The 25157-nt window shown below is 37.2% G+C and overlaps 2 protein-coding genes across 10 annotated transcripts in view; one reads left to right on the top strand and one right to left on the bottom strand.

The window, feature by feature from the left end:
- The window catches only part of ANO3 (anoctamin 3), a 457212-nt gene that overhangs the window by 362970 nt on the left and 69085 nt on the right, over positions 1-25157 (top strand). For all 8 annotated transcript variants that reach the window (XM_059874526.1, XM_059874525.1, XM_059874527.1 and 5 more), the window contains 2 exon segments: positions 3073-3169; positions 11813-11873. In XM_059874526.1, coding sequence (XP_059730509.1) covers positions 3073-3169; positions 11813-11873 — 158 coding nt within the window.
- Positions 11140-24542, bottom strand: MUC15 (mucin 15, cell surface associated). Of its 2 annotated transcripts, NM_176631.1 has the most exon segments (4): positions 11140-13293; positions 15556-15705; positions 17893-18611; positions 24321-24403. In NM_176631.1, coding segments are annotated over 3 exon segments (993 nt in total). In that variant the 5' UTR covers positions 18575-18611; positions 24321-24403; the 3' UTR covers positions 11140-13132.

Raw genomic sequence — 25157 nt, forward strand, 5'->3', positions numbered from 1 at the left:
AGACCTTGGTTTCAGTTCTTTTAGATATATACCCAGGAGTGGGATTAATGGATTAAATGGAAGTTCTATTTTTAATTTTTTGAGGAACCTTCGTATTGTTTTTCATAGTGGCAGCACCAATTTACAGTCCCACCAACAATATTCAAGTGTTCTAAATTTTCTACATCCTTGCCAACATGTGTTGTTTTTACTTTATTTTGTTTGTTTTGTTCGATAATAACAATCCTAACAGGTGTGGCTTAGCATCTTATCATTTACTTATTCCTTGACAATTATATATTATTCTAAAATCCATGTTTTAGTCATGTTTCCAAACTTCCTTCCTTTAAACCTACTTTCATATTATCAGATTTCCCCAAAATGGGCATCACCACACATCTTATTCTGTACTTTGCATGTTAACAGAATCACAGGAAGCATCAAGAGCCTGGAGCAGGTCCAGGCATTCACCCCCAAATGGACAAATTGCTCCCGCCTCCCTTATGGATAGAGGTGGTAATTATGATAAATTGGTGATAATTATTATTTCCTTTGAATTAGCTTTTGATATGTATTTCTAACAGATAGAAGACAAAAGAAAGCCACATTTTAAGCAATGCTTTGTATCATGTTGTGCATAGTTGCTAGTTGCTCAGTTGTGTCTGACTGTCTATGGGATTCTCCAAACGAGAATACTGGAGTGGGTTGCCATGCCCTCCTCCAGGGGATCTTCCCAATCCAAGAATCAAACCCATGTCTCCCGCATTGCAGGTGGATTCTTTAACATCTGAGTCCCCAGGGAAGCCCAAGAATACTGGAGTGGGTAGCCTATCTCTTCTCCAGGGGATCTTCCGACCCAGGAATCTACCTGGGGTCTCCTGCATTGCAGGTGGATTCTTTACCTGCTGAGCTACCAGAGAAGCCAGGTGTATATTAGGAAGAAATTAAGAAACACTTTGGGCACTCTCCTCCATCTAGTGGTTAAGTCAAAGAACGCTGTAATCATCTCAAATTCCATATTTTAGGCTAAAAAATGTTGCAAAACTTGTTTAGTGGGGTTTTTTGTGTGTGTGTGTTATCTGTCCAGTGGAACTTTGAGCAGCTTATGGAAAATGAGTTTGATAATTCTAGACATAAAAATAAGGCTCAGTCTGATGACTAGGATCCTAGACTGGATGCTTTGATACATCTGTGCTTTTGTCTGATTATTTGGAAGGTGGGAAAGATGATGTAATATAAACCAAATTTAATACCATTCTAGTGTGAGAGTTCAATACAGGGCACATTATACATTTTTTAAACAACGAATTATGATAGCAAGCCTATTTTCATAGGAATTTTCTCCAAGAGGTGGGTTAATTCTTTTTTTTATTACTACAAATTAGTAGTATTAGTAAGAGGAAGTATAATCATCTCTCTTTTTTTCTGAGCTTTAAAAATGTATATTTTACCTGCTTCCCCCTACTTCACATAGATATCATGATTACTAGCAATAAGATGTATGTGAAAGTGGGAGAATTATAGTTTATATAAGACTCGTCATACCATCATCATCATTAGTAAATTAGTTTTTGGTAGGAAAGTCCCCTGTAATGTGAAATAAACGTATCCCTCTTTCAGATGAGTTGTAGTTGATGGAGAACTGGACCTAGAATCAGGAAAACCTAAACTCAGTTCCTTCAAGTATCTCTTGTAAGCTTATGACCTTGAACAAAGCTCTTAAACATCAGCTTCCTCTCAGCTGTGGAGAACATTATGACTGCAGGAGATTGCATTGAGGACTAAACTTAACGGACGTGAATCCATTTTTGGTTACTGTAAGGCTTTGCATTACAGTATAGTACTATTATTTACTAGTCATTTCCACTTTGTCTTGAGTTTGTACACATCCAGCATTTGAAATAGATATGCATTATTTTTTTTCACTTTGAGTTTATATATTTTGAAAACAGCAAAAGTTTTATTAACAGTTGTATTTCCAGGCATAGTTTTAAAAGCCTTTATATTACCTTCAACATTTCTAGAGCAGATTTACTTAAAGACAATTTATTAAGGGGATACCAAATGGGAAAGGGCCAGGTACGACAGATAAAGGCACAAAACATCTAATAACAGTTTCTGTGAACTCTCAGATTGTGAGTCTTTTGAGAAATTGTTATTGATGCCCTGCTCATGTCATGATGTCATCTATAAAGTAAGCTGAGATTTTTGAAAGATAGCAATAAACTCAAGAAGCAAATGTTACAAGGTTACATTCTATTGGAGGATATCGTATATTTCAGTAATCCGTAATGCACTGACTGACTGCAGTAGGGGTTGTGGAATTATGTGAATTATGGGTGCTACTCATTTTGGTGACTGTAAAGCAGTGAGAACCAGGGGAAAGGTCTACAGACTTGAAAAATCAGCATGCTGCTGCTGCTGCTAAGTCGCTTCAGCCGTGTCGACTCTGTGCCACCCCATAGACGGCAGCCCACCAGGCTCCCCCGTCCCTGGGATTTTCCAGGCAAGAACTCTGGAGTGGGGTGCCATTTCCTTCTCCAGTGCATGAAAGAGAAAAGTGAAAGTGAAGTTGCTCAGCCGTGTCCGACTCTTCGCGACCCCATGGACGGCAGCCTACCAGGCTCCTCCATCCATGGGATTTTCCAGGCAAGAGTACTGGAGAGGGTTGCCATTGCCTTCTCTGAAAAATCAGCATAGTTAGATGTGATTCCAGCTCAGCCACATCCAAGCCTGTGAGCTGGGTTAAAATATTCTTAGGTGTTCCTCCCAAGATTGTCCTACATGCCATGAAATCAGGTGGAAAAGTATCCTTGTAACAAGGCCCCACAAGTGCGTCCTGAGTATAAAATTGGCCTATTATCATGAAAATATCTTGGATCAGAGATTTATTAAAACAAAGAAGCAAACTCAGTATCACAAAAATTCTACAAATTTGGGTGGGAGTCATTCAAGTTCTTCCTCCCCTGTCCACCAGTATTTCCATTTCTTCTTTTCCTTCCCACCCTACTACTTCCCATAGGATTGGCCGTAGGGGCTAAGCAGCTTCCTGAGTGTGGAGGTTCACGCTTTCTTTTTCTTTGATTTCTTAAGCCAAGAAATTTGCAAGGCCACTGAAGTCTTCATGTGCCCTCTCTGTGATAAGAACTGCTCACTGCAGAGACTCAACGAAAGCTGTATCTACGCCAAGGTCAGTGTGGACCCTCACATTCCCCTCCCTGCCCTCTACTTTTCCTAGGAACGTAGGCAGTAAAAAGTCCTCTAGCAAACTGCTTTCTACCAAAGTTAAATGTTCCCAAGAGTTTCAACAAACAGTGTCATTGACAACTGAATAAAACATCACTCTGTGGCAGTTATAAAAAGGATGTATTTTATTAGAATATCTGTCTTCCTCTGTTTATATAAATGGTTATTGCCATCACAGACATAAAACATCCACTTGGAATGATATCTAGATTATTTTTTTGGAGAAGAAGATTATTTCTTCTTCAGTGGTAAAGTTTGTATCTTCCCATGAAGACTCATGAAGTCTAAATACTTCTAATTTGACAGAGAAAATCAAGTTTTCTTAACATACCTGAAGTTCTCAAATTTTTTCCTATTAGAATCACCTGAAGAGTTTTTTAAATTCCTGAAACCCAAGCTACATCCAAGAACAATTAAATTAGAATCTAGTTTTTGGAACCTAGGCATCAGCATAATTTAAAAACTCCCAGGTGATTTCAGAGTGCATACAAGTTTGAGAAAAGTGTACTTCAATTATATAATTATGAGTACTCATTTGTAAAATGGTTTTATTAAAGTATAGTTAATATGTAATAAAATGTACATATTTGAAGTATATAAATGAATGTGTTTAAATACATATATATGCTTTTGTGAAACTACGGCCACAGTCAAGATAAAGTAACATATCCAAAGGTTTCCTCGTGATTTCTTGTAATCCCTGCCTCCCAAACCCCACCCCTGGGCTCAGGCAAACATTTTCTGCCATTATAGATAAATTTGTATATTCCAGACTTTTATGTAAATAGAGTCATACAGTGTGTGAATTTTTTCTAGTTTCTTTCACCCAACATAATTATTTTGAGGTTCATCCTCAAAATAAATGTCATAACATTTATCAGCAAATCCTCTCTCTCTATTGCTGAGTATTAATAGTATTGCATGATATGGCTATATCAGAATTCAGTTATCCCTTGATCTTCATAATTAAGATGAATCTTAATAATTATTCATTCATATTAATAATCTGGGGGGAGGTTAAGTTGTTACAATTTTAAATAAAGGTGCTATAAACATTCATCTACAAATGTTTGTTTGGACAAGTATTGTTATTTCTCTTGGGTAAATGCCTAGAATAAAAATTACTAGATTTGATGATAGGTAGATTTTTATCCTTCTAAGACATTGCAGAACTTTTTTCCAGAATTTCTACACATTTTACATTTCTACCAGTGATGTATGAGAGTTCTAGTTTTCCATATACCCACTAGTTCTCATGATAGTCTTTTTCATTGTAACTGTTCTAATAGATCTTTAGAGAGAGCTCATTGTGATTTAGTTACTTGAAAATTATTTGATTCTTTCGGGTCTTGCTTTTAGGATTTGTGAGTTAGCCTCACATCGGTGCTCTTTCTAGCACTAATTCTCCCCACAAATCTTTCTGTGCACTCTCCCCAGTGAAGTGTGAATACTGAGGATTTGCAGTCAGGCTAACAGGCCCTACCCCTGCCTGAATCTGAGCTCCTGAACCCGTTTCCTCTAATGCTTTCAGGGACTATGTCTGCAGCCAGTTTCCTCACGAGTGCTCTCTGTCTGGCTTGTCCTTCTGTGCACTCTTGTGACTCTTTCAGGCAACCGTAATGCTCACCTTCATTGTTTCCCACCTCTTAGGAATCACTGCCCTTCATTGTCTCACATCCAGTCTTGAAATCTGTTGCATTATGTATTTTGGGAATTATTCAGTTATTTCCAGAATGTGGGTAAAGTCAGTCTCTGTTACTTCATCTTGTTCAGAAATGCTGTGCTAGGTCACTTCATTTGTGTCCAACTCTGTGGACTGTAGCCTACCAGGCTCCTCTGTCCATGGAATTTAATAGGCAAGAATACTGCAGTGGATTGCCACACCATCCCCCAGGGGATCTTTCTGACCCAGGGATCAAAACCACGTCTCTTATGTCTCCTGCATTGGCAGGCATGTTCTTTACCGCTAGGGCCACCTAGGAAGCCCAGTTCAGAAGTAGAAGCTTGTGTATAATCACTTTTGACAAGGGTGAACATAAAAACAAAAGCCACTTAGGATCCTCCTAGGAGACCAAAACTTACTAAAATTAGCTTCGGAATTATTTTTCTTAAATGCATGTTATGGGGAAAATCTGTTTTGTTTATAATTTAATTTCTGAAGTGTGCTTAGTATTGAATTCTCTCAAATGTTCCCCAAAGATATCTTGTTTTGGGAAGCATTTTCTCGACACTTTTTATAAAAGCCAAGTATATTAGAGTCATTTGATGTATAGACACATGTCCCTCCCTTTGCCCATGCATTTCAAAGATACATGACAGCCTTAGGGACACCAACAAATCCAAACACTAAAGATAAGAATCATATGTGGCAGAGTGATAAAGTGAAGAAGCTATCCAAGGAAATGCTAAATCTAGGGAGCTATTGTAATTATGTGGTATCTACATTCCTCTGTTACCCTGGAGAAAAGAGTATATGTAGGGGTAGGTATGACTCAGGAAGATCTCACTTAGTAACTATTATCAGGTAGGTAGAAATGTTAGCTTGCAGAGGAGAATATTGCCTTAAGGAACAATGCAAGAAATAAAACCCACCAGGGTGAAATCTTCATTATGTCTTGTATTTGATCCTCTGGTTAAGGTAAAATGTAGTTACTTGATTTACATTTTAAAAATCAGAACTACTCTTCCTTCATTGAATGGAAATAAACATTTTCTTTTAAAATCTGTTGTATTTAAACACCTAGAGGTTACTAGATGGGCAGTGTCATAAATAAGAGAAGAAATTTTTAGCAAAGAAACAAGCCCACCAATCTAAAATCATCTAGTCACCTGATCACCTAGCCACCTCATCTGCTGCTGCTGCTGCTAAGTTGCTTCAGTCGTGTCCGACTCTGTGCGACCCAGCCACCTCATTTAGAAACTGGTAAATTCCTTATGGAATCACTGCTACTTGTGAAAAGTAGCAGGACATTAAATCTGCCATATTTTACATGTAATTATTGTGCATAAATAAATAATGTGCACATTTAATCATTCCCTTAATAGTGTCAAGGGTGTGTTTCAGGAAAAATGTGGTCCCGTTATATAATAAAAATTATATCTAAGTACACTAACATTTTCTTTGGTGATTATTTTAGGTTTCGATACTTAAAAGTATGGGGTTGAGAAATATTTGCAATTAAGTCATTGCAGTGATATCTGCATATTCTTCAAAGCACAGGTGACCACAGGTGTCAATTTCCATTATGTTAGGATTTTTCATTAAAGGTAAAATCATTAGGTACAAGAGTCCTGCATTGTTTTTTCATATAGTTCTAAAAATGACTCAATTCTTATTTGAAGTTATGCTTATTTATAATAGTTATTAATATTCGGTGATTTTTTTTACTGGTTCAGCAAACATTTATTCAATCCCTAATGTACTGAGCCTCAGATTGTATACTAATATTGAGATTACAACAGAATCAGGACAGATCATGTTTCTTCTGAAGGAGGAAATGGCAACCCACTCCAGTATTCTTGCCTGAAGAATCCCATGGACAGAGGGGCCTGGCAGGCTATAGTCCATAGGATTGCAAGGAGTCAGGCATGACTAAAGTGACTTAACACACATGCATGAACATGTTTCTTCTTTAAGAAATTTCATGGAAGAATCCTCAGAAGACTACATCAGAATCATCTAGAACTGTCATTAAAAACAGATTCCTGGGCCCATGTTAGATTCAGAATCAGCTGGTCAAGGGCAAGGCTTAGAAACCTACATGTTAACAGATTACTCAGGTGATTCTTATTTGTAGGCCCACATTTATAAAGTTATTGCACTAAACAAGTATTGATTTGGGGTGAGGGTGAATACCTGCCTCTTGAGAGACCTATATGCAAGTCAGGAAGCAACAGTTAGAACTGGACATGGAACAACAGACTGGTTCCAAATAGGAAAAGGAGTACATCAAGGCTGTATATTGTCACCCTGTTTATTTAACTTATATGCAGAGTATATCATGAGAAACGCTGGGCTGGAAGAAGCACAAGCTGGAATCAAGATTGCCGGGAGAAATATCAATAACCTCAGATATGCAGATGACACCATCCTTATGGCAGAAAGTGAAGAGGAACTCAAAAGCCTCTTGATGAAAGTGAAAGAGGAGAGTAAAAAAGTTGGCTTAAAGCTCAACATTCAGAAAACTAAGATCATGGCATCTGGTCCCATTACTTCCTGGGAAATAGATGGGGAAACAGTGGAAACAGTGGAGAAGGCAATGGCACCCCACTCCAGTAGTCTTGCCTGGAAAATCCCATGGGTGCAGGAGCCTGGTAGGCTGCAGTCCATGGGGTTGTGAAGAGTTGGACGCGACTGAGTGACTTCACTTTCACTTTTCACTTTCATGCATTGGAGAAGGAAATGACAACCCACTCCGGTATTCTTGCCTGGAGAATCCCAGGGACGGGGGAGCCTGGTGGGCTGCCATCTATGGGGTCTCACAGAGTCGGACACAACTGAAGTGACTTAGCAGCAGCAGCAGCAGCAGTGGAAACAGTGTCAGACTTTATTTTGGGGGGCTCCAAAATCACTGCAGATGGTGACTATAGCCATGAAATTAAAAGACGCTTACTCCTTGGAAGGAAAGTTGTGACCAACCTAGATAGCATATTCAAAAGCAGAGACATTACTTTGCCAACAAAGGTCTGTCTAGCCAAGGCTATAGTTTTTCCAGTAGTCATGTATGGATGTGAGAGTTGGACAATAAAGAAAGCTGAGTGCTGAAGAATTGATGCTTTTGAGGTGTGGTGTTGGAGAAGACTCTTGAGAGTCCCTAGGACTGCAAGGAGATCCAACCAGTCCATTCTAAAGATCAGTCCTGGGTGTTGTTTGGAAGGAATGATGCTAAAGCTGAAACTCCAGTACTTTGGCCACCTCATGCAAAGAGTTAACTCATTGGAAAAGACTCTGATGCTAGGAGGGATTGGGGGCAGGAGAAAGGGATGACAGAGGATGAGATGGCTGGATGGCATCACCGACTCAATGGACATGAGTTTGAGTGAACTCCGGGAGTTGGTGATGGACAGGGAGGCCTGGCGTGTTGCATTTTATGGGTTTGCAGAGTCGGACACGACTGAGCAATTGAACTGAACTAAACTGAGGGTGAATACATGAAGCTTCCATGTTTGTTGTAGCCTGTGCCCAGGTCCAGTGGGCATGGATAGGTGTACAGATTTTGCGCTATTGAAGAATTAGGAACTGAGGAACTGAGAGAAGGCTAAACTTTGGTCTAAATTCCAACTCTCTGCCTCTCTTCCTTGTAATCACCTGGCCTGCAGGGTTGGATCTGTTCAAGAAGAGTCTTATTCTCCTTAGCCCACAGAATCTTGAATGGAATATATACAGCAGTTTCCAAAGCCTTAAGTTATTCTGAACCTATTGTTGACTTAAAAAAGTCACAACCTAAAAGTTGAGAGTTATGTTTTTTTGGTGGGAGTTTTTAGGACTTTAAGCCCAGGAGACATCTCAAGTAACCCTAAGAGAACTGCTCCAAGTAGGTAGAGAGGAGTCAGGTTATATAGAAGTTTTCAACAAAGGGCAGGTAGTCTGAACATCAAAAGTATTTTTGTGAATTAAAGAAAACCAGATATCTCAAGTTAAGAAATTTAGCACTTTTCTATATACGGAAAGATGCTAGAGTCTGGGCTCACTGAAATCATTCCTTTCCTATGCATCTCAGCTGTCTGGAGCCAGTATTCTGCAATATTTCACATCCTGACATTTTCAGTTCTCATTGTAGGGAGTGGCTGCAGTCTAATGGCTGCCAGATGGTGCAGGTATTCTTTCTGCGTGCCCTGGAGGGCTGGAATCCTTGATGACTGTGACATCCTTATGTACTGATATGGCAGAAAATAGACCATTTCTCACCAAGAAACAATTTTAGAGAGAGCTATCTATCAACTACAGTAGAGGAGAAGAAACAGACTTTAAGCTTCCAACCTAATAAGAAATTTATTTCCATAAGCAGTCCTCACATTTATTGATTTTCAGCCACACTCAGCTCTCCAAGAGAAATCACATGTCAAAGAAAATGGAGAATTTGTGCTAAAACACAGCTTTGTTTTCTTAAAGAAGTTTGCTTCTGTCTTCTTAAATTATCCCTACTCACATGCATAATGTTAAATAAAATGCTTGTCCAGAGGTTCTCTATGCATAAAGGCATGCTATTAAAATAAAGTAATTCACTGCAAATATACATTTGTAGATTGGACAAGATTTTTTACTTTTCGCGTTTTTGGTGGGTTGTTTTTTTTTTTTTGGCTCTGTTATGCTGCTTTGGGATTTTTCTTGAGATTTCAACTGGAGTTTTCTTTTATAGAGCAACTGTTCTTTTCCTATTAGGCAGAAGGTCTCTCCCACCTTTATTCTCCTGCCAATTGCTCACTTTCTAAGCTCGAGCCATTCACACTGTGATTGACTCTTCATTTTTTGTCCCCTCCGTTTTCATTTAGCAGCTCTATATTAGGCCCCTTGTTGGTGTTGTTGTTCAGTTGGTAAGTCATGTCTGACTCTTTGGGACCCCATGGACTGTAGCCCTCCAGGCTCCTCTGTCCATGGATTTTCCAGGCAAGAATACTGGGGTGGGTTGCCATTTCCTTCTCCAGAGGATCATCCCAACTCAGGGATCAAACTCGAGTCTCCTGCATTGTCAGGTGGGTTCTTTACTACTAAACCACAAAGGAAGCCCATATTAGCACCCTAAAAAAGCCTTGTCATGGGAAGCTATTATATAAGCACAGGCTTCTGAGTGTTCTTCTTATCTCCGAAGTCTCCCCTCTCATAATACACACCACAGGTAACAGTTTAGTGGAGGTAACATGACGACCTTACACTTTTACCCGCCTCCTCAGGGCAAGTTCCGAAGACTTCCCTAACTTCCGTTCTAGCTTTATTTCTCACTACAAGTTTATAATCTCACATTACATCAGTATGACATGTATACCTTACTATGTCGAGCGGATGTGTTTCTAAAAGTTGATATTTAAATTTACTTAGTTAAAAAATGCCTGAAAGATTTATAAACAAAAGTAACAAGAAAAAAATGAAAAGCTTTTTTAAGGAAAAATATTGCTCAAAAAATAATGTCTATGCAACACAATTGTTATTATTATTTTTGTTTGTTTGTTTTTGTTTTTTAATTAATTTCATTTTATTTTTAAACCTTACATAATTGTATTAGTTTTGCCAAATATCAAAATCAATTGTTATTAAATATGGCTTTTTACATGTCACTTTTCTAAAAACAGGGCCGTTTCTGGAGCAGGGGGAGCCATTATTTCTTGGTCACCTTTATGTTTCCATGTGTGAAGCCTCTGTTCTAACACTTTTAAGAGGCTGTTTCCTGCACTAAACTTGTTTATAAAGGACAGCAGACAGCTGTTCAGCTGCTTGGCAGCCACTAGTGTCTCTGTGGGATATCTTTGGATATAAAAAAAAAAGCTAAATTCCCCTACTGGGTGGAATTTTATGAGCTCTGTGGGAGAATTTCTTTGTGGTCCTTTTCTCTACTGTACATAATATATGCTGATGATTGTTGTGAAAAACTATTCTTATTGCATTTTTCAAAAGCCCAAGTCTTAACATCAACAGTCTTAGAAGTTTAGAACCATCTAGAATATCTTGCACCTATCTACCAACTTTCAAAAGTAGTAGTTTTCATTATCATTTGTATAATGAAATTTTCAATAATGCAATATTATAGGAAAATACCTAATTGCCCTCTACTCCTGTGAGAATAATGCACCTATTTTCTGTATGATTTCTATGGTATTTAAGTGACTGAGAAAAATATGATGCCTTGACTGTATTGGTTTAATCTCCCTCACTAAATTATGACTATAGTAAAGATATTATGCAAATGAAAAGAGAAAAAGGCAAATTGAATTTATACTTTATTAAAATCAAACAATTCTTACAACTCTGAAATGTATATTCAATAACATTGTGTAACTGTACATTGTTCTTTGTAAAACTTCAGGTCATGTCTGATTAAAAAACACTTGGACTGTATCCTAAATATATCCAGTGATTGATGAAATTTCTTAATGACCCATGGCACGTTCTGAAAGACATCAGAGAGCAGGGCCAGCACTCTGATACCTCTCCCTTGGAAATGCTGGATCACTAATGGAATTCTGCATTCTGCAACTGCCCCAGCCCTGGCAGTTTGGCTAACAGGAAGTGCAGCTGTGTGTGCTTTCCCTGGAAAGCTAACTTCTTAAAGCTCACTGCATAGCTTCCATTTGTGACCCACAAATACTTCCTTAGAGTGCTAGAACCACTTCAAAGCAGAAATAAAGGTAGAGTCCAAAAGGAAAAGAGAAAGTAAGGGGGGAAATGCTGATTCCCCAACTTTCTCCATGAGTAAATCACATGAAACAGTTGCGGGACCCATGAAAGGATTGTCTATCTTACATTTACAAATGATAAAATAATGTGATTCCAGTGAGAAAAAAAAAAATCAATAGTGCCTCAATGTAAAAAAAGTAATCACTGGATTATTATAGCCAAAAATGTGGCTAATATTTTCGTTTGTTTTCCATTAAGGTGACATATCTGTTTGATAATGGAGGGACAGTCTTCTTTGCTATTTTTATGGCAATATGGGGTAAGTATGTTCTTCCATTACTTAACTTCCTAACCCTTGTTTTCTGAAGCTGTTGTATGTTTCTGCACACCCACACACACCCACAAACACACATACCATGTGTCAATTCAATATCAATAAAATATCTTTTTTTCCTATGCCTTCTTGATACATTCACAGCTTCTTCGGGAATTTAACTCTTGATCTAATCTTCTAATCCCTAAAGCCTCAACCTTCCTATAATGTAGAGCATATTTTCCCCACCAAAAGCAGCCAGTAATTAAAAACAAACTGAAGCATACTTGTGAAAGTGATGATCAGAAAATATTTTGTTTGCTTAAGGCTTCCAGTAATCTATTTTTTTAACCTTACATTTTATGCACTTAGAGATACAGAATCTATTCTGTATATGATTGAGCAATAATGTCTAATACTAAATAAATCCTGTTCCTATCTAGCATCTTAAAACTGTAAAAATTATGTTTAGGTGTATGTATTGGCTGACTTTTTCATGAAGTTTCTCATTGAATTTTTAAAGAACCCAATTAATTGAGACCTAAAGTAAATTACAGATTGGAATTTCCCATGATTTGAAAAGAAGTGATTACTTTCCTGGGTAGGGTCAACTTTCTGATGATGGTCTGTTGAATGCAAAGTTATCATCAACTTGGCAACTTGAGAACTTTACTATGGACCTGCTGATACAGAAAAATAAAATGTACTAGAATACAAATCTTTCACTCCCATTGCCTTAATTTCCCAGGAACACAAACTCTGTGCCATACTCTTTCTAGTTTTAAGTCAAAAAAAAAAAAAATCACCCTTCCAATTTTCCTTCAGGAAAATGCATTAAGACTACAAAGGGAACAATGAAGAGTTAATCCATTGACTTTTGTCTACCCCCTCACCCAAAAAGTAAAAACGTAATTTGGGGTTCCTATTTTCATTGAAGGATTTTTTAATTAATCAGGCAGGGCAATCATGGTGAAGTCTTTTAGTTTTACCTGATTCTATAGATATTTCCTACTAAGAAAAAAATAGGCCAAAATACTAATGAAGGTTTCTCAATGGATGAATCAGCATAGCCAAAACTGGTAAGAAAGGAAACCTCTTGGATGATTTATCCTCTGTTTATGTTTTTGCTAGTAGCCTTACGCTTTTACAGTTCTCCTTGACACAGGCCACATGACAGTGGTCTTGCTTCAGTGTTTGGAAGATGGATTTGAAAAAGCCAGGATGTAGATGAACACTTGCCATCTGCAGCCTTTCCCCCCTAAGTTTTACACTGAGGTACGAAGCGGAGGTATGTCATCCATAGGAATGCTGTCGTGTGCATTTTCTCCACCTGCTGAAGTAGATGAATCATTTGCAGTTGGGTTGTAATAACTAGAGTTCCCAAAACTCATGTCATAAGGTTCCGGTGCATTATCTAATCGCAGAACTAAAAAAGCAACAAAAAAATTGTTTTATAGTGACAGTCTGGAATGCATACTCCCACATCTGCTAGACCATAGGAATTGTTCTGGATGAGCAAATAGTTACATTTTTATGTGATATTTTCAGATACTGGGTTTGAATTTAAATAAGTAGTTATTTATCAAGCCACATTGTTGTTTCTAAAACTAAGAACAGTTTAACTTCCAAAATTTCCCTGCTGGTGGTCCAAACATAAGGAACTACGGGAGAGATCACAACAGAAGTCTAGCAATATTTGGTATAAGGAAGTATTGACATGTCTCATTGACTTTTGAATCTTGTGAATTCAGAACCATGTCAACAAGTTCAGAATTTTTTTTTAAATTTGGTCATGTTGTGCATTTGTGGGATCCTAGTTCCTGACCAGGGCTAGAACTTGGGCCCACAGTGATGAAAGCATACAGTCCTAACCACCAGGGAATTCCCAACATGTTCAGAATTTTTACTTCTGGTGTTAAGTGATTTTTAAAAAGTGAGAGCTTTACTTTTAAAATCAGTGTCATTATTTTATTAAGTGTCTTAATATCTTTATGGGTGAGCAATGGAGAGGAAAAAAATTGTAAAATCTTCTGTTTGCTTCTGATAGATCCAGATTATTGTACACTTAGGGTTTTCTAACTAATAACATGGTTAGTTTTTTTTTTTCTTTCCACAAACAACTAATTATTATTTCCTTAATGACCTTGAATTTATTTTTATAGAAAACTTGGAGTGTTCTAGGCTTCTGAATACTAAAACAGTGACTCTTTACTAGCTATATTAGTCATCTAATTATTCAGCTAGGTAGTCTCAGATCCTACCTAGTCCTTAAGGCTTCTGTTTACAAACTGGGCTCCCAGGAGCCTTATGGATTTGAAAGGGGTGACACAAAGTTACCTTGAAACAGTAAAACTGTTGTGATTGAATTATTCCATTATGCCTCAATCACAAATCTTAGATTGTGTAAAGTTGACAGACTGACCTTTTACATGTGATAACATTTAAAGAAAATATTATGAAGTTAAAAAAAAAAAAGTTTGGAAGCCCCAAAAGGTTGAAATCCTATCCTTCAATTTCGAAAAGTGCTACTTTTTATTTTCTATGGATTGCTGGAAATCCATAAACAGATTTGAAAAGGCCAGGATGTAGATGAACAGAGTTCAGTTAAATTTACAACTAATGGGTTTGCTTTTGAAAATCAGCAATATATCAGTAATGATCCAAACTTATAAAAAATCAACAAGATTTTATCAATAGGACTTAACAGGGGCATTTAACTATATTTTGATGGTAGCAAGAGTCTATTGTGTAAGCCAAAAACCCGATTTTTTTTTTGTCCTGAAATATTTTTTTTAAAAAGATGAGTCAAGCTTTTGAAGTGATTTCATTTCTGTTCTAGTTAATACTGATCACACTCAGTAGTTTATTCTTAGCAGACACATTTCTCATCCATAGATGTGGGTGCTTTTTTTTTCCATCACGTGATTGGGAAATTTCTGAATTAAGGTATATGTGACTTTATGTACCCAAATATACAACTCTTCAGAAATTCTTTCTTAGAACCTCATCAACATAATTAATAGACAGCTATTGTATATGTGTACACTTTGTTGTATATGTGTAAACTTTGAAAGAGCATCCAATTAGAACAAATCATTGTTCAAAATCCTGCTACTAAGAGATCCAACAACGATGGAGAATGGCTCCAGCTTTTTGCTTACAAACTGGCAATTTTGTTCTTAATATCATACCATAGTCTTTTCATTGGCTTCTCTGATGGTTCAGATGGTAAAGAAACTGTCTGCCATGCAGGAGACCTGGATTCGATCCTTCCAGGGGGTTGGAAAGATACCCTGGAGGAGGAAATGGCAGCCTATTCCAGTATTCTTGCCACACTCTTCCTCGACAGAGGAGTGAGTGGTGGGCTACATACAGTCTATAAGACTGCAAAGAGTCAGACACGACTGAGTGACTAACACTGTTTATAATGCTATGTTTTAGGTTCTGGGATTACTTAAAACCAATTGTGATGTAATAAGCAACAGTTCCAAATGGTTTTACAACTTCACCAACAGGCCCATAGTTATTTTGGCTATGTTCTTTGAGAAAGAGAGTAGATCAGAATAAATCTTTAGTTCGTTTCTGTCATGTGACTCTCTAAATCCCATCTAGATAGTGCAGTGAACATTAGCATCTTCACTTACTTAAAACCAGTGTGTACAGGTGAAGTTCTGAAAGTTGTTTTTACCTGGTTCATTTCTGTCGTCATAAAGTCGCCGATGGGAAAATGAATCTGTTTTCCTTTTTCCACATAAAAGGTAGCCAACAAGACTAAGCAATGAAGCACCCAGAATAGCACCTAAAATGGCCCCAAATACCACTCCTGTATTTCTGTTCTCTAGAGGACAAAGGAAAAATAATTTACACATAGGAAGTAGAAAACAGTTATTCAAAGAATAGAAATACATGTGGATTTTATGTAAGCAAAGTTTAACACATTTCTTTTAAGATAATGGGTATGTATATACAGTGTGTGTGTGTGTGTGTGTGTGTGTTATAAAGTACTGAGTTTTGGGGATGTATCCAAAATATATACTTCCTGATAAAACTGTACTTCAGAATTTGAATTATGCTGAAACATTCCTAAGCCTTAGTTTTGTAACTGTCTCATTACGTATTAACACCAATAGTACTGAAATGCCATGTGCATTCTCCATTAAGATCTAACTTCTCTGTTGAATTCTATATTGTTTTTAATCATCTCTGAATCACTGATGAACTTTAATGATGAGATAGGCTTTGAGTTTGTTTCTATTCAAAAGTAAAAAGCAAATGGGAGTAAGTAGGTGATAGAAATGAATTCACCCCAATGAAAAGGCATTATGAGAAAAATAAATATATCCTGATATAGAATATTTTCAAATACAGGAAATATACCAAACAAAACAGGATGTTTGCTGTGCTTTGTACATTTCAAACAAATGTGTAGGTCTGTTTCAAGGAATCCAGAATTTCATTCTATCATCCCCTTTAACAAGCACCTTATTTGAAGGCTGTCATCAATAAATCACATAATATTCCCTGAATTCATGCTTAGTGCAATTTATTTTCAGCTTTAAAAAATAATTTCTCAAGAAGCTTATTAATTAGGTAGGCAAGGGTTCTTATAGGGTCCCTAATTCTATATCAGACTCCATTTATACACCAAGAAACATGTTGAAATTTATTGACAACAGCAGCACATTTTTTTACTAAGCTGAAAGTGAGACAAAGTTAACTAAATTTTCTTTTGATTAAAAAACAATGGTAGGATTAAGTACTCAATATTCTCTTTCTATATATATACATATATATGCTGCCGCTAAGTTGCTTCAGTCGTATCTGACTCTGTGCGACCCCATAGATGGCAGCCCACCAGGCTCTCCATCCCTGGGATTCTCCAGGCAAGAACACTGGAGTGGGTTGCCATTTCCTTCTCCAATGCATGAAAGTGAAAAGTGAAAGTGAACTCACTCAGTCGTGTCCGACTCTTAGCAACCCCATGGACTGCAGCCTACCAGGCCCCTCCGCCCATGGGATTTTCCAGGCAAGAGTACTAGAGTGGGTTGCCATTGCCTTCTCCATCTATATAGTGTTAGAAAGGCAAAACAGAGCATATTTTTTTATGTATGAATGGAAGGATGTCTTAAAATTATGAAAATATGTGTACATGTAATATATTGGTTGCAATGCTATAGTAATCTTGAATTTCAAATTTTAAAACTTTTCTTGTACACTAACAACAGCTTTCAAATAGGAATTTGTATATATAATTTGTTGTTTATATCACTAACATCTGTAGATAGGTTGTATGGAAATCAATTAGTTCATGGAGGGAAAAAAGAGTATTTTTTTTTAAATTCAGGAAACAAAACCATGGTTATATAAACAATTTTCATTATATATTGGAAATATTTTCTGTTTTATGTTTTAAAACTTGACTAATCCCCAAATGAAAACAGAAATGTCCCCATAACACAATTTTCTTGTGATACTCACAGCTAAATTTTATTTTTATGGTGTTTAGTAGGTACCAAACCAAAAATCAAGAAGGGTATCCTGTTGAATTTACTTTTTTAAAATATCAGTGTTCTAGTCTCCTGTGACTGCAGTATGGTTTCAGATAATTTCCAAATTTATTCATTTCATTCTCTTTTCAAAACCCACATACATATATTTTTAAACTTCTGTTGCGTTGTATTCCTAAAAGCCTGGGAAATTTCATATAGTCTTTCTGAGATGCAGTAATATTGTTACAGTGTCTTAAAACTGTACCATTACATCAGTTTCGGTTTCTTTTCAGCTTAACCTATTTCTTATTTTTGCCCACTGTTTCATCACATTCCCATTCAGTAACGACTAGTGTCTATAAGCCCCAAATCCCTTCACTGTTCACTATGAATATCATGGCTGCTGTTGCAAAATGAGAACCACGTGCACTATTGCACCCTCCTTTTTCTTCTAGAGTGGTGCATTCCTCAGGTGTAATAACTTATTTGGATATTCAATTTCACACAAAAGGAAAATTAAATCCATTTATATTTACCTTCTTGGGGGTCTGACGTATTTGGAAAGATTTTTGAATTATTGGTGAATTTCAGGGTGGGATGTAAAGTTGTTTCTTGATAGACGGTAAACCCCTCCACGCTCTCTCTGGTTGTGGTAGGCCATCCCTCTGTTACCATGGGGGTCACAGACGTGGTGTTTGGTCCTGAAGGGAGGTTGCTAACTGTAATGGAACTGTTGTCAGGAGCTTTCATAGTATCATTGATGGAAGACAGGGTAAAGTTTTCTGAAGATACAGGAACTGTGGTATTGGGAGGGGCTGAAGCTGGCAGAAGACTGTTATCTGCTATGGATGAGTTCCAAGGCAGTTTAGAAACAAAGCTGTGGGTTGAGGGAGATCTTGGGGAAAGTGTAGGCATGAGGCTTGGACTCCTGGAAGAGTTGTCTGTTGACAGATTACTGTAGAAACCTGTTTCATGTGTTTTATTTGATGGATCCTCAAAAGAGAAATTACTTGCCTTGGGGTTGGAGGTTTCTCTATTTTCTTTATCTGAGGTTAAATTTGCTTTACTTTCTAAAGGGACAGATTGATTTTCCATTGTTTTTAAGTCTTCTGCAGTGCTTTCTGTTGTGTTTGTTTTTTGACCTTCTTCCCCATGGCTTCCAAACAGTAGTAAACTAGACAAAATTGAAATCAACAGAATTTTGGCTGAAGTCAACATTGTAATCTTCTTTGGTATTAGTGTTAATATGGAGAATCTGAAAGAAAATAATAACCATTTGATTTATTAAATGAAGTATTGAGGTTTTTCTTTAATGGATCTACATTTCTAAAGTGACTTTAAAAAATATAGAGACATAGTACTCAGATGATAGTATCATAACCTTTATTCCAAAAGTTTGTTTTCTTTGGATTTTATTAAAACAAGAGTCACTAAGTTCTGTTTGACTGAGTTCTATTTTCTATATAATATTTCTTTCTTTCTTCCTCTAGGGAAATGCCATATAGAAACTTTTTCAAGCTAGGCATTGCCATTTTATTATTTCCAAGATCATTTAGCTTGGGACAAGTTGAAGTATACACACACACACACACACAGAGTGTATATGGATGGCTAAGTAATTTTTTTTAATACTATAAATATAGGGCATGTAGAGCTTGCTGATTCTTTAACCTATTTAAGGAAACATGTTTCTTATAAAGATGTAATTTGGAGTGTTTATTATAAAAATTATGTTATCAATTATATACTAAACATACCACTTTAAAGTGAGTCAGTCAGGAACTCCACTTGAAAGCATTTTATTAGTTCTTAATTTGAGTTACTTGAATTTGAGGTTAACATCCCTTTTTTTTAACATTATCTTTACTTCATGTAGCCCCTTTTCCTATTAATCCCAAGTTACAGAAAGTCAGAAAAACTCTTAGAATTGGAGATTCTTTCATTGTATCCTCCTACTGTATAAGTGAAGAATCTGATTGGGAGTATGTGTGGAAAAAGGTACCTAACCAGATCATGGCAGAGTTGGAGTTGGAAACCATGGCTCTGACCTCCAATCCGGGCACATCACATTGCCTCTTAAATGTGGAAGCTCCACAATTCATAGGTAGGAGGATATGGGGGAGAGGTTTTGAATTTACATTTATATTGCAAATCTGGCTTCTATATGAAAAACATATGAAAAAGAATCATCATGTGAAGCAGTTGTTTTATCAAATCATAATAATCATACTAAATTCATAGTGTTCTGCAGACTAAATGAAATAATTTAAGTAGAAGTACTTTAAACCATATTTGGTCCAAAGTAAGTGGTTAGTTAATTTCCATTTCTTATTATTAAAATATAACATTATTTCCATAAGTGTCTTACAGTTTGTAATATCAACTCATTAGATCCTCACAATGATCCCTTGAGACAAAAAGAGTAGCTCACATTATCCTCATTTTGCAGATGAAGAAACAGGGTCAGAGTGTCCGGTAATGAAAGCTAGTAAATGAAAAAAGCAGCAGTGAAAGCCAAGTTTGCTGACTCCAACCTAATTAGGTGTTAAAATTTTAAGTATTTTTTATTTAAAAATAATTCTTTAAAAAAGTTAGACTATATTTGTATTTGTGATTATTTTGTTTATTTATATTTCAGTCACTTTCTGTGATAATCATGAAAATTCATTTAGATCCTAAAAATTTTTAACATAATTGGAAAACATATTATTAGTATGCACGTATTACATGAGATGGTTTGCATGTTTTCTCATTTAATTCTTAACAAAAACAATCAAACAGTAAGGAAGAGGGTATTAATCCTACTTTACAGATAGTTAAATGGGAATAAAAAAATGTAAATAATGTATTCAAAACACATAGCTAGTAGTTGAAAGATAGGGTTAAGATTCAGACCTTGGCATCAAAATCTCATAATCACTCATCTATATAATAGAAGCTACAAAGGAATATAGATTTGGTATCAACTGGTTTTTAGAACTTTTCCCACAAGTGTTTGCTTAGCACAGATTATAATAATAATAAAATAATCCAAATTTTATTTTAACCAGAGCTGTTGATAACCTCATCTTTTTAATCACTGGTAAAGTAGTGACTTCTACCTAACTGTGCTGTGCTTAGTCACTCAGTCATGTCCAAAGCTTTACAACCCCATGGACCGTAGCCCGCCAGGTTCCTCTGTCCATGGAATTCTCCAGGCAAGAATACTGGAGTAGGCTGCCCTGCCCTCCTCCAAGGGTCTTCCCAACCCAGGGGTTGAACCCAGGTCTCCCGCATTGCAGGTAGATTCTTTACCGTCTGAGCCACCTTCTTTGTTTAGTACCTCTTAAACATACTAAAGTACACCTTTATCCTAATTTAGAAATTCCCAGCAGTTGTCGCCATGGTTTCTAAATAAACACTTTTACCTTGTAATTTACAGATTAACATGAACAAAATAGGAATGATTATCCCTAGAACCTGAAGTTCACCAACATTTAATTAAAATATTGCTTCACCTAGCACATTTAAAATGCAATCAATTTAGTTTAAAAATACTCAAATGAACCTTTTCAGAAACATCTCTTTCCTGTTAACTGTCAAGTTCATAGTAAACTTTATAGCCTCTTTCACTGTCTCCTGCCATGGATCTGATTCATTTTGCATTGTATTTGGTCACCTGTCTGGTTAGGCAGTTTGATTTGCCTTCCCTAAACCTAGGCTTTCTGATTATTTTGTCTTCCCAAAGAAGCGGTCACCAGAGGGGACCAAAAAACAAACCTTGGCCGTTCATCTAATTTTCTTATAATGTCACATAAGGATTGTTGCAAAGTGCTTTTACTCCCTTCCCATTATGAGAATCCACTCAAGAGTCAACAAAGTGACTTTTGTTGTTCCTGTTTCACTTTGCCTGTAACATGGAACCACCAAGGGGATCACTCTACCTTTTACCCAGCTTTTGATTATAACTTAAAACCTCAGGTATCAACACCCCTAATGGGCCAAGCAGTCTGTTATGCCTATAATTTATTTCCAGGGAAACAGGAGAAAGTAAAGAGTGGGATAAGACAGTACATTGTGAATGCTATTTGTAATTTATTCAAAAATTAATATACTCGTGGGTGAGGCTTTTGTGAGTATTGATTTGTTCTGTTGTCCCAGAATGGTAACTGGGGACAACTTTGCTTCTGCCCTCTGGCTTCTGAGAGAACCAGGTTGCACCTCCTACTCAGGTCCGCTCATCTTAAAGGGACAGAAGCAGCCAGGAACTGAAGCCATCAGCTTTTCAGAACACTGGCACTGGATTTTTGCTGGGGCATGGACTAAGCAATTTTGGTTAAGTTGTGACCCCATTTTCCCCTGGAGTAGGAGACGGCAACTACTCCAATATTCTTTTCTGAAAAATTCCATGGAAAGAGAAGCCTGGTGGTCTACAATCCACAAGGTCGCAAAGAGTCTGACATGACTGAGCACAGACCCCATTCTGAATGGAACAAGGCATATTACAAACAGGGGAGATTAATGTTAGTGGTACAGAAACTCCAGAGGACAATAAAAGAAATCTATATTCTTTATAATTTTCTTTCAGCCTCCTTCTCTAGTTAATATATTTAAACTCTGTTGTCTATTTGCTGTGTAAAGTTACGCTGGATAATGGATTGCGTGCTCCTGTCTTCCAAGTTCATCAGTCAACCAGTTGTATAGTGAAGGCAGAGAGAATGTGGGGATGAAAGAAAGTGAATTTGGAGAGAGAGAGAGAGAAAAAAAAACAGGAAAACCAGATAGCATCATTTCTTCTGTTCTTTGCCCCATCTTGCCCTGAGGTAGAAATTCCTAAGAGGAATTTTCAGGATGTAGCCTGCTGCTGCTGCTAAGTCACTTCAGTCGTGTCCGACACTGTGCAACCCCATAGATGGCAGCCCACCAGGCTCCCCCACCCCTGGGATTGTAGCCTAGGAACAGAGATAAGCTCATTATGAACCTGAAAACCTTCCAAGATTAGAATTATTATAAAGGGAATAGAGACAGAGAGAGAGAGAAGGATCCATCCAATTTGTGATACGTTAAACAAAGATTCTAAGTCCTTCTGAATATATTGAAATGTTTGTATTGCTTCTAAGGCTTAATAACTTTTAAAATATACTTTCAGATAGTGTGAGTTTAACTTTTTTTTTTTTTTAATAATTCCTCTATCCAAAGAAAATGAACGCTATTTTCTCTTGTCTTTGGTGTTGGCACTAAAAAGTGGTTTCACATTACTGCTTTTCTATAGAGGGTTTCAGGAGGTGGTGATAAAGGAAGAAAAAAAGAAAACTTGTGGCTGTTAAGGGAAGCAAATCCACATTCACTGTTCATAAAATTGTTGCCCCTTAATTTTGTAAAGTTATTATTCTGCCCAGCCCTCCTGTTGTAACTGAGTCATACCTATTTTGCACTGAGCTTTAAAAATAAGGACGTACCCTGGTTTGTGTCAAGTAATCAAGCCATGCAAGGGAAGAGGAATAACCATGCTAGTTATTCTAAACTAAACCAAAATCAGAAATGTTAAAGAAAACCATTGCTTTAAGCTGCACTGAGAAGATGTATAAAAGCATGTTTCTACATGTAGTGAAACAACTAAAGAATATATTCTGTGCTGCTTCTCTCTCAGTTGTTTGTGATCATTCTTATTGTAGATCTCAGGCTACCAATTAAGACAGATGAGTTGTGCTTGTCTTAGTCATAAGAAACAGCCTGACATATAGCTGGTATCCCAGGCAGAACTCACACTTTACTCAGAGTGGACTTTCCAGTCTTGCATTGTATTTTGCTTTTCCCTCACTGAAAAAGCCACAGTAAATGAAGACATAAGGAATTATGCTTCTAGAGATGCCTCTTTTATGAGAGGGTTTTAAGGGAGAGAAGACTTAACTAGCCAGAAGGTAGGATTCTATTGAGAACCCATATCATTCACTTTATTTGATTTTAAAAGGAAGAAACAAACAAAAAGGAAAACATGACTTTCCTTCAGGAACTAATACATTTCAAGAGTTTGAGAACATCATTCTAATATAAGACAGAGGAATGTATAAGCCCAGAAGAATAGATAGAATGTCATACTCCCTGCTAACTTGAGCATTTTCAGTCATAAACTTCAATAGTGAAATAATTAGGTTGAAGAGTGTTAAGTTTAGAAAGATTGTGTCTCCAAAAGAAATATTCTGGACCCAAATTCCTGGGTTTTCAGCCTTCTATTGTTTCACTGTTTGTAGAAACAGTCTCTATGGGTTGGTTAGAAGACAGTGGTAAGCAGTATATCGACCTCTCTTTAATAAAAGAATCCTTACACAGCCACAAACTGAAAATAATTATAAGAAACTTAATGCCTGTCTTTGATCCATGGGAGGTCTTTTGCAGCAACCGGCTTAGCCTTTTAGATTTCCATTGAGTGCTCTATAGGTACACATACCATGTTAAGTAACATATATACACATCATTTTGCCAATTTTTGATTAAGAAGATCTTTGGTGAAGATATAAAGTTAATAATTCCTTGCATTAGTAGATTGTTTTCGAAAAGCTGCTGTGTTCTAACACTTCAGCAAGAACCATTGAGCCAAATGCATAATTTAAATCTAAATACTCAGTTTATATTCTCACAGCCACTTCTGCTTTAAACATTTTGAAGCTTTTTACTAAGATCTGACTTAAGGAAATTCGCCCTTGCAATCATGCACATTTGAAGCAAGTTTTTTCTTTAACTCTTCAGCTGGTTTCATCATCTACAGAATTTGGCAATAATTCTTAAAGTTAACTCACTTAGCACGAGTGCTCATTTGGAAGGTAATTACTTGATGAAACAGCTACCTGTCTTCACAAAGGCTCTCTGTAGGTACTTGCCAGACTGTTCTGCCAAAAGTTCAACTGACTTTGATTCTCTTTGGTAAATAAGAGAAAGAGAGAGAGGGATGAGACCAAGGATCTGATATAATCCAGCATGCACTTACCTTCAGGTCTAGGAGATGTTTACAAACAGGAACTGAAGTATCACAGCCGTCCTGGCCACAATGAGTCTGCCATGCATTAGAGAAAGCAAATGGGTTAAGTGTACAGATGTCCCACTAAGCAGGAGGGTGCCAGAGAAATGAAGTTAGGTGAGGCTAGCTGTATCTTGCTTGTGTAATAGAGCACCCAAGAACCCGACTGACCTGCTTCTCAGCTGTCAGCATGAAGCTATCACCTCATTCAGGCCTTTAAAAAAAAAAGAGAAAAAGAAAGCCCAACCCTCCGGCTTTCATAGGTTGGTTGCTTTGACTTCGGGACAGGCTAGTTCTCTTTCGGGTGTTGGAAAACAAAGGGCATACATTTCTTGCCCTCGGTGGAAAAAAGCGGGACAGAGAGTTTGGTCCTGGTCACTGCTGTATCAAGGATTTCTGACACATGCTGGGTTCCCCCTTTGCAGGTGAGGAAACCACAGTGAGTCAGGCCTGCACCTGTTGCTCGAGTGACCTGTGCCGGCCGCATGCTGTTCTCCAAACACATACACAAATCTTTTTTTCCCATTGTGAGGATGCCCGATTTGTGTACTCACAACCTGAATGCAGAAAGTGTTGTCTGCTGTGCGCTGAAACTAGATTTATAGAAAGTCACACTTCAGACAGTGGATTACTGTGCATCAGATCCTTGAGAAAGCTGTAAAATATCAAGTTAGAAATCAGCACCAGGACTGAGGTGGGGTTTCTTGCTGACTCTCAGAAGTTTGGGGGAGGTGGTAACTGGGGCCTGACTGAGAATGGCCATGTGATCCTGAGTAATCTGGCAGCCTGCTCAATTAGTTTCCATCC

Source organism: Bos taurus, chromosome 15, assembly GCF_002263795.3.
Source record: "Bos taurus isolate L1 Dominette 01449 registration number 42190680 breed Hereford chromosome 15, ARS-UCD2.0, whole genome shotgun sequence".
Lineage (NCBI taxonomy): Eukaryota > Metazoa > Chordata > Mammalia > Artiodactyla > Bovidae > Bos > Bos taurus.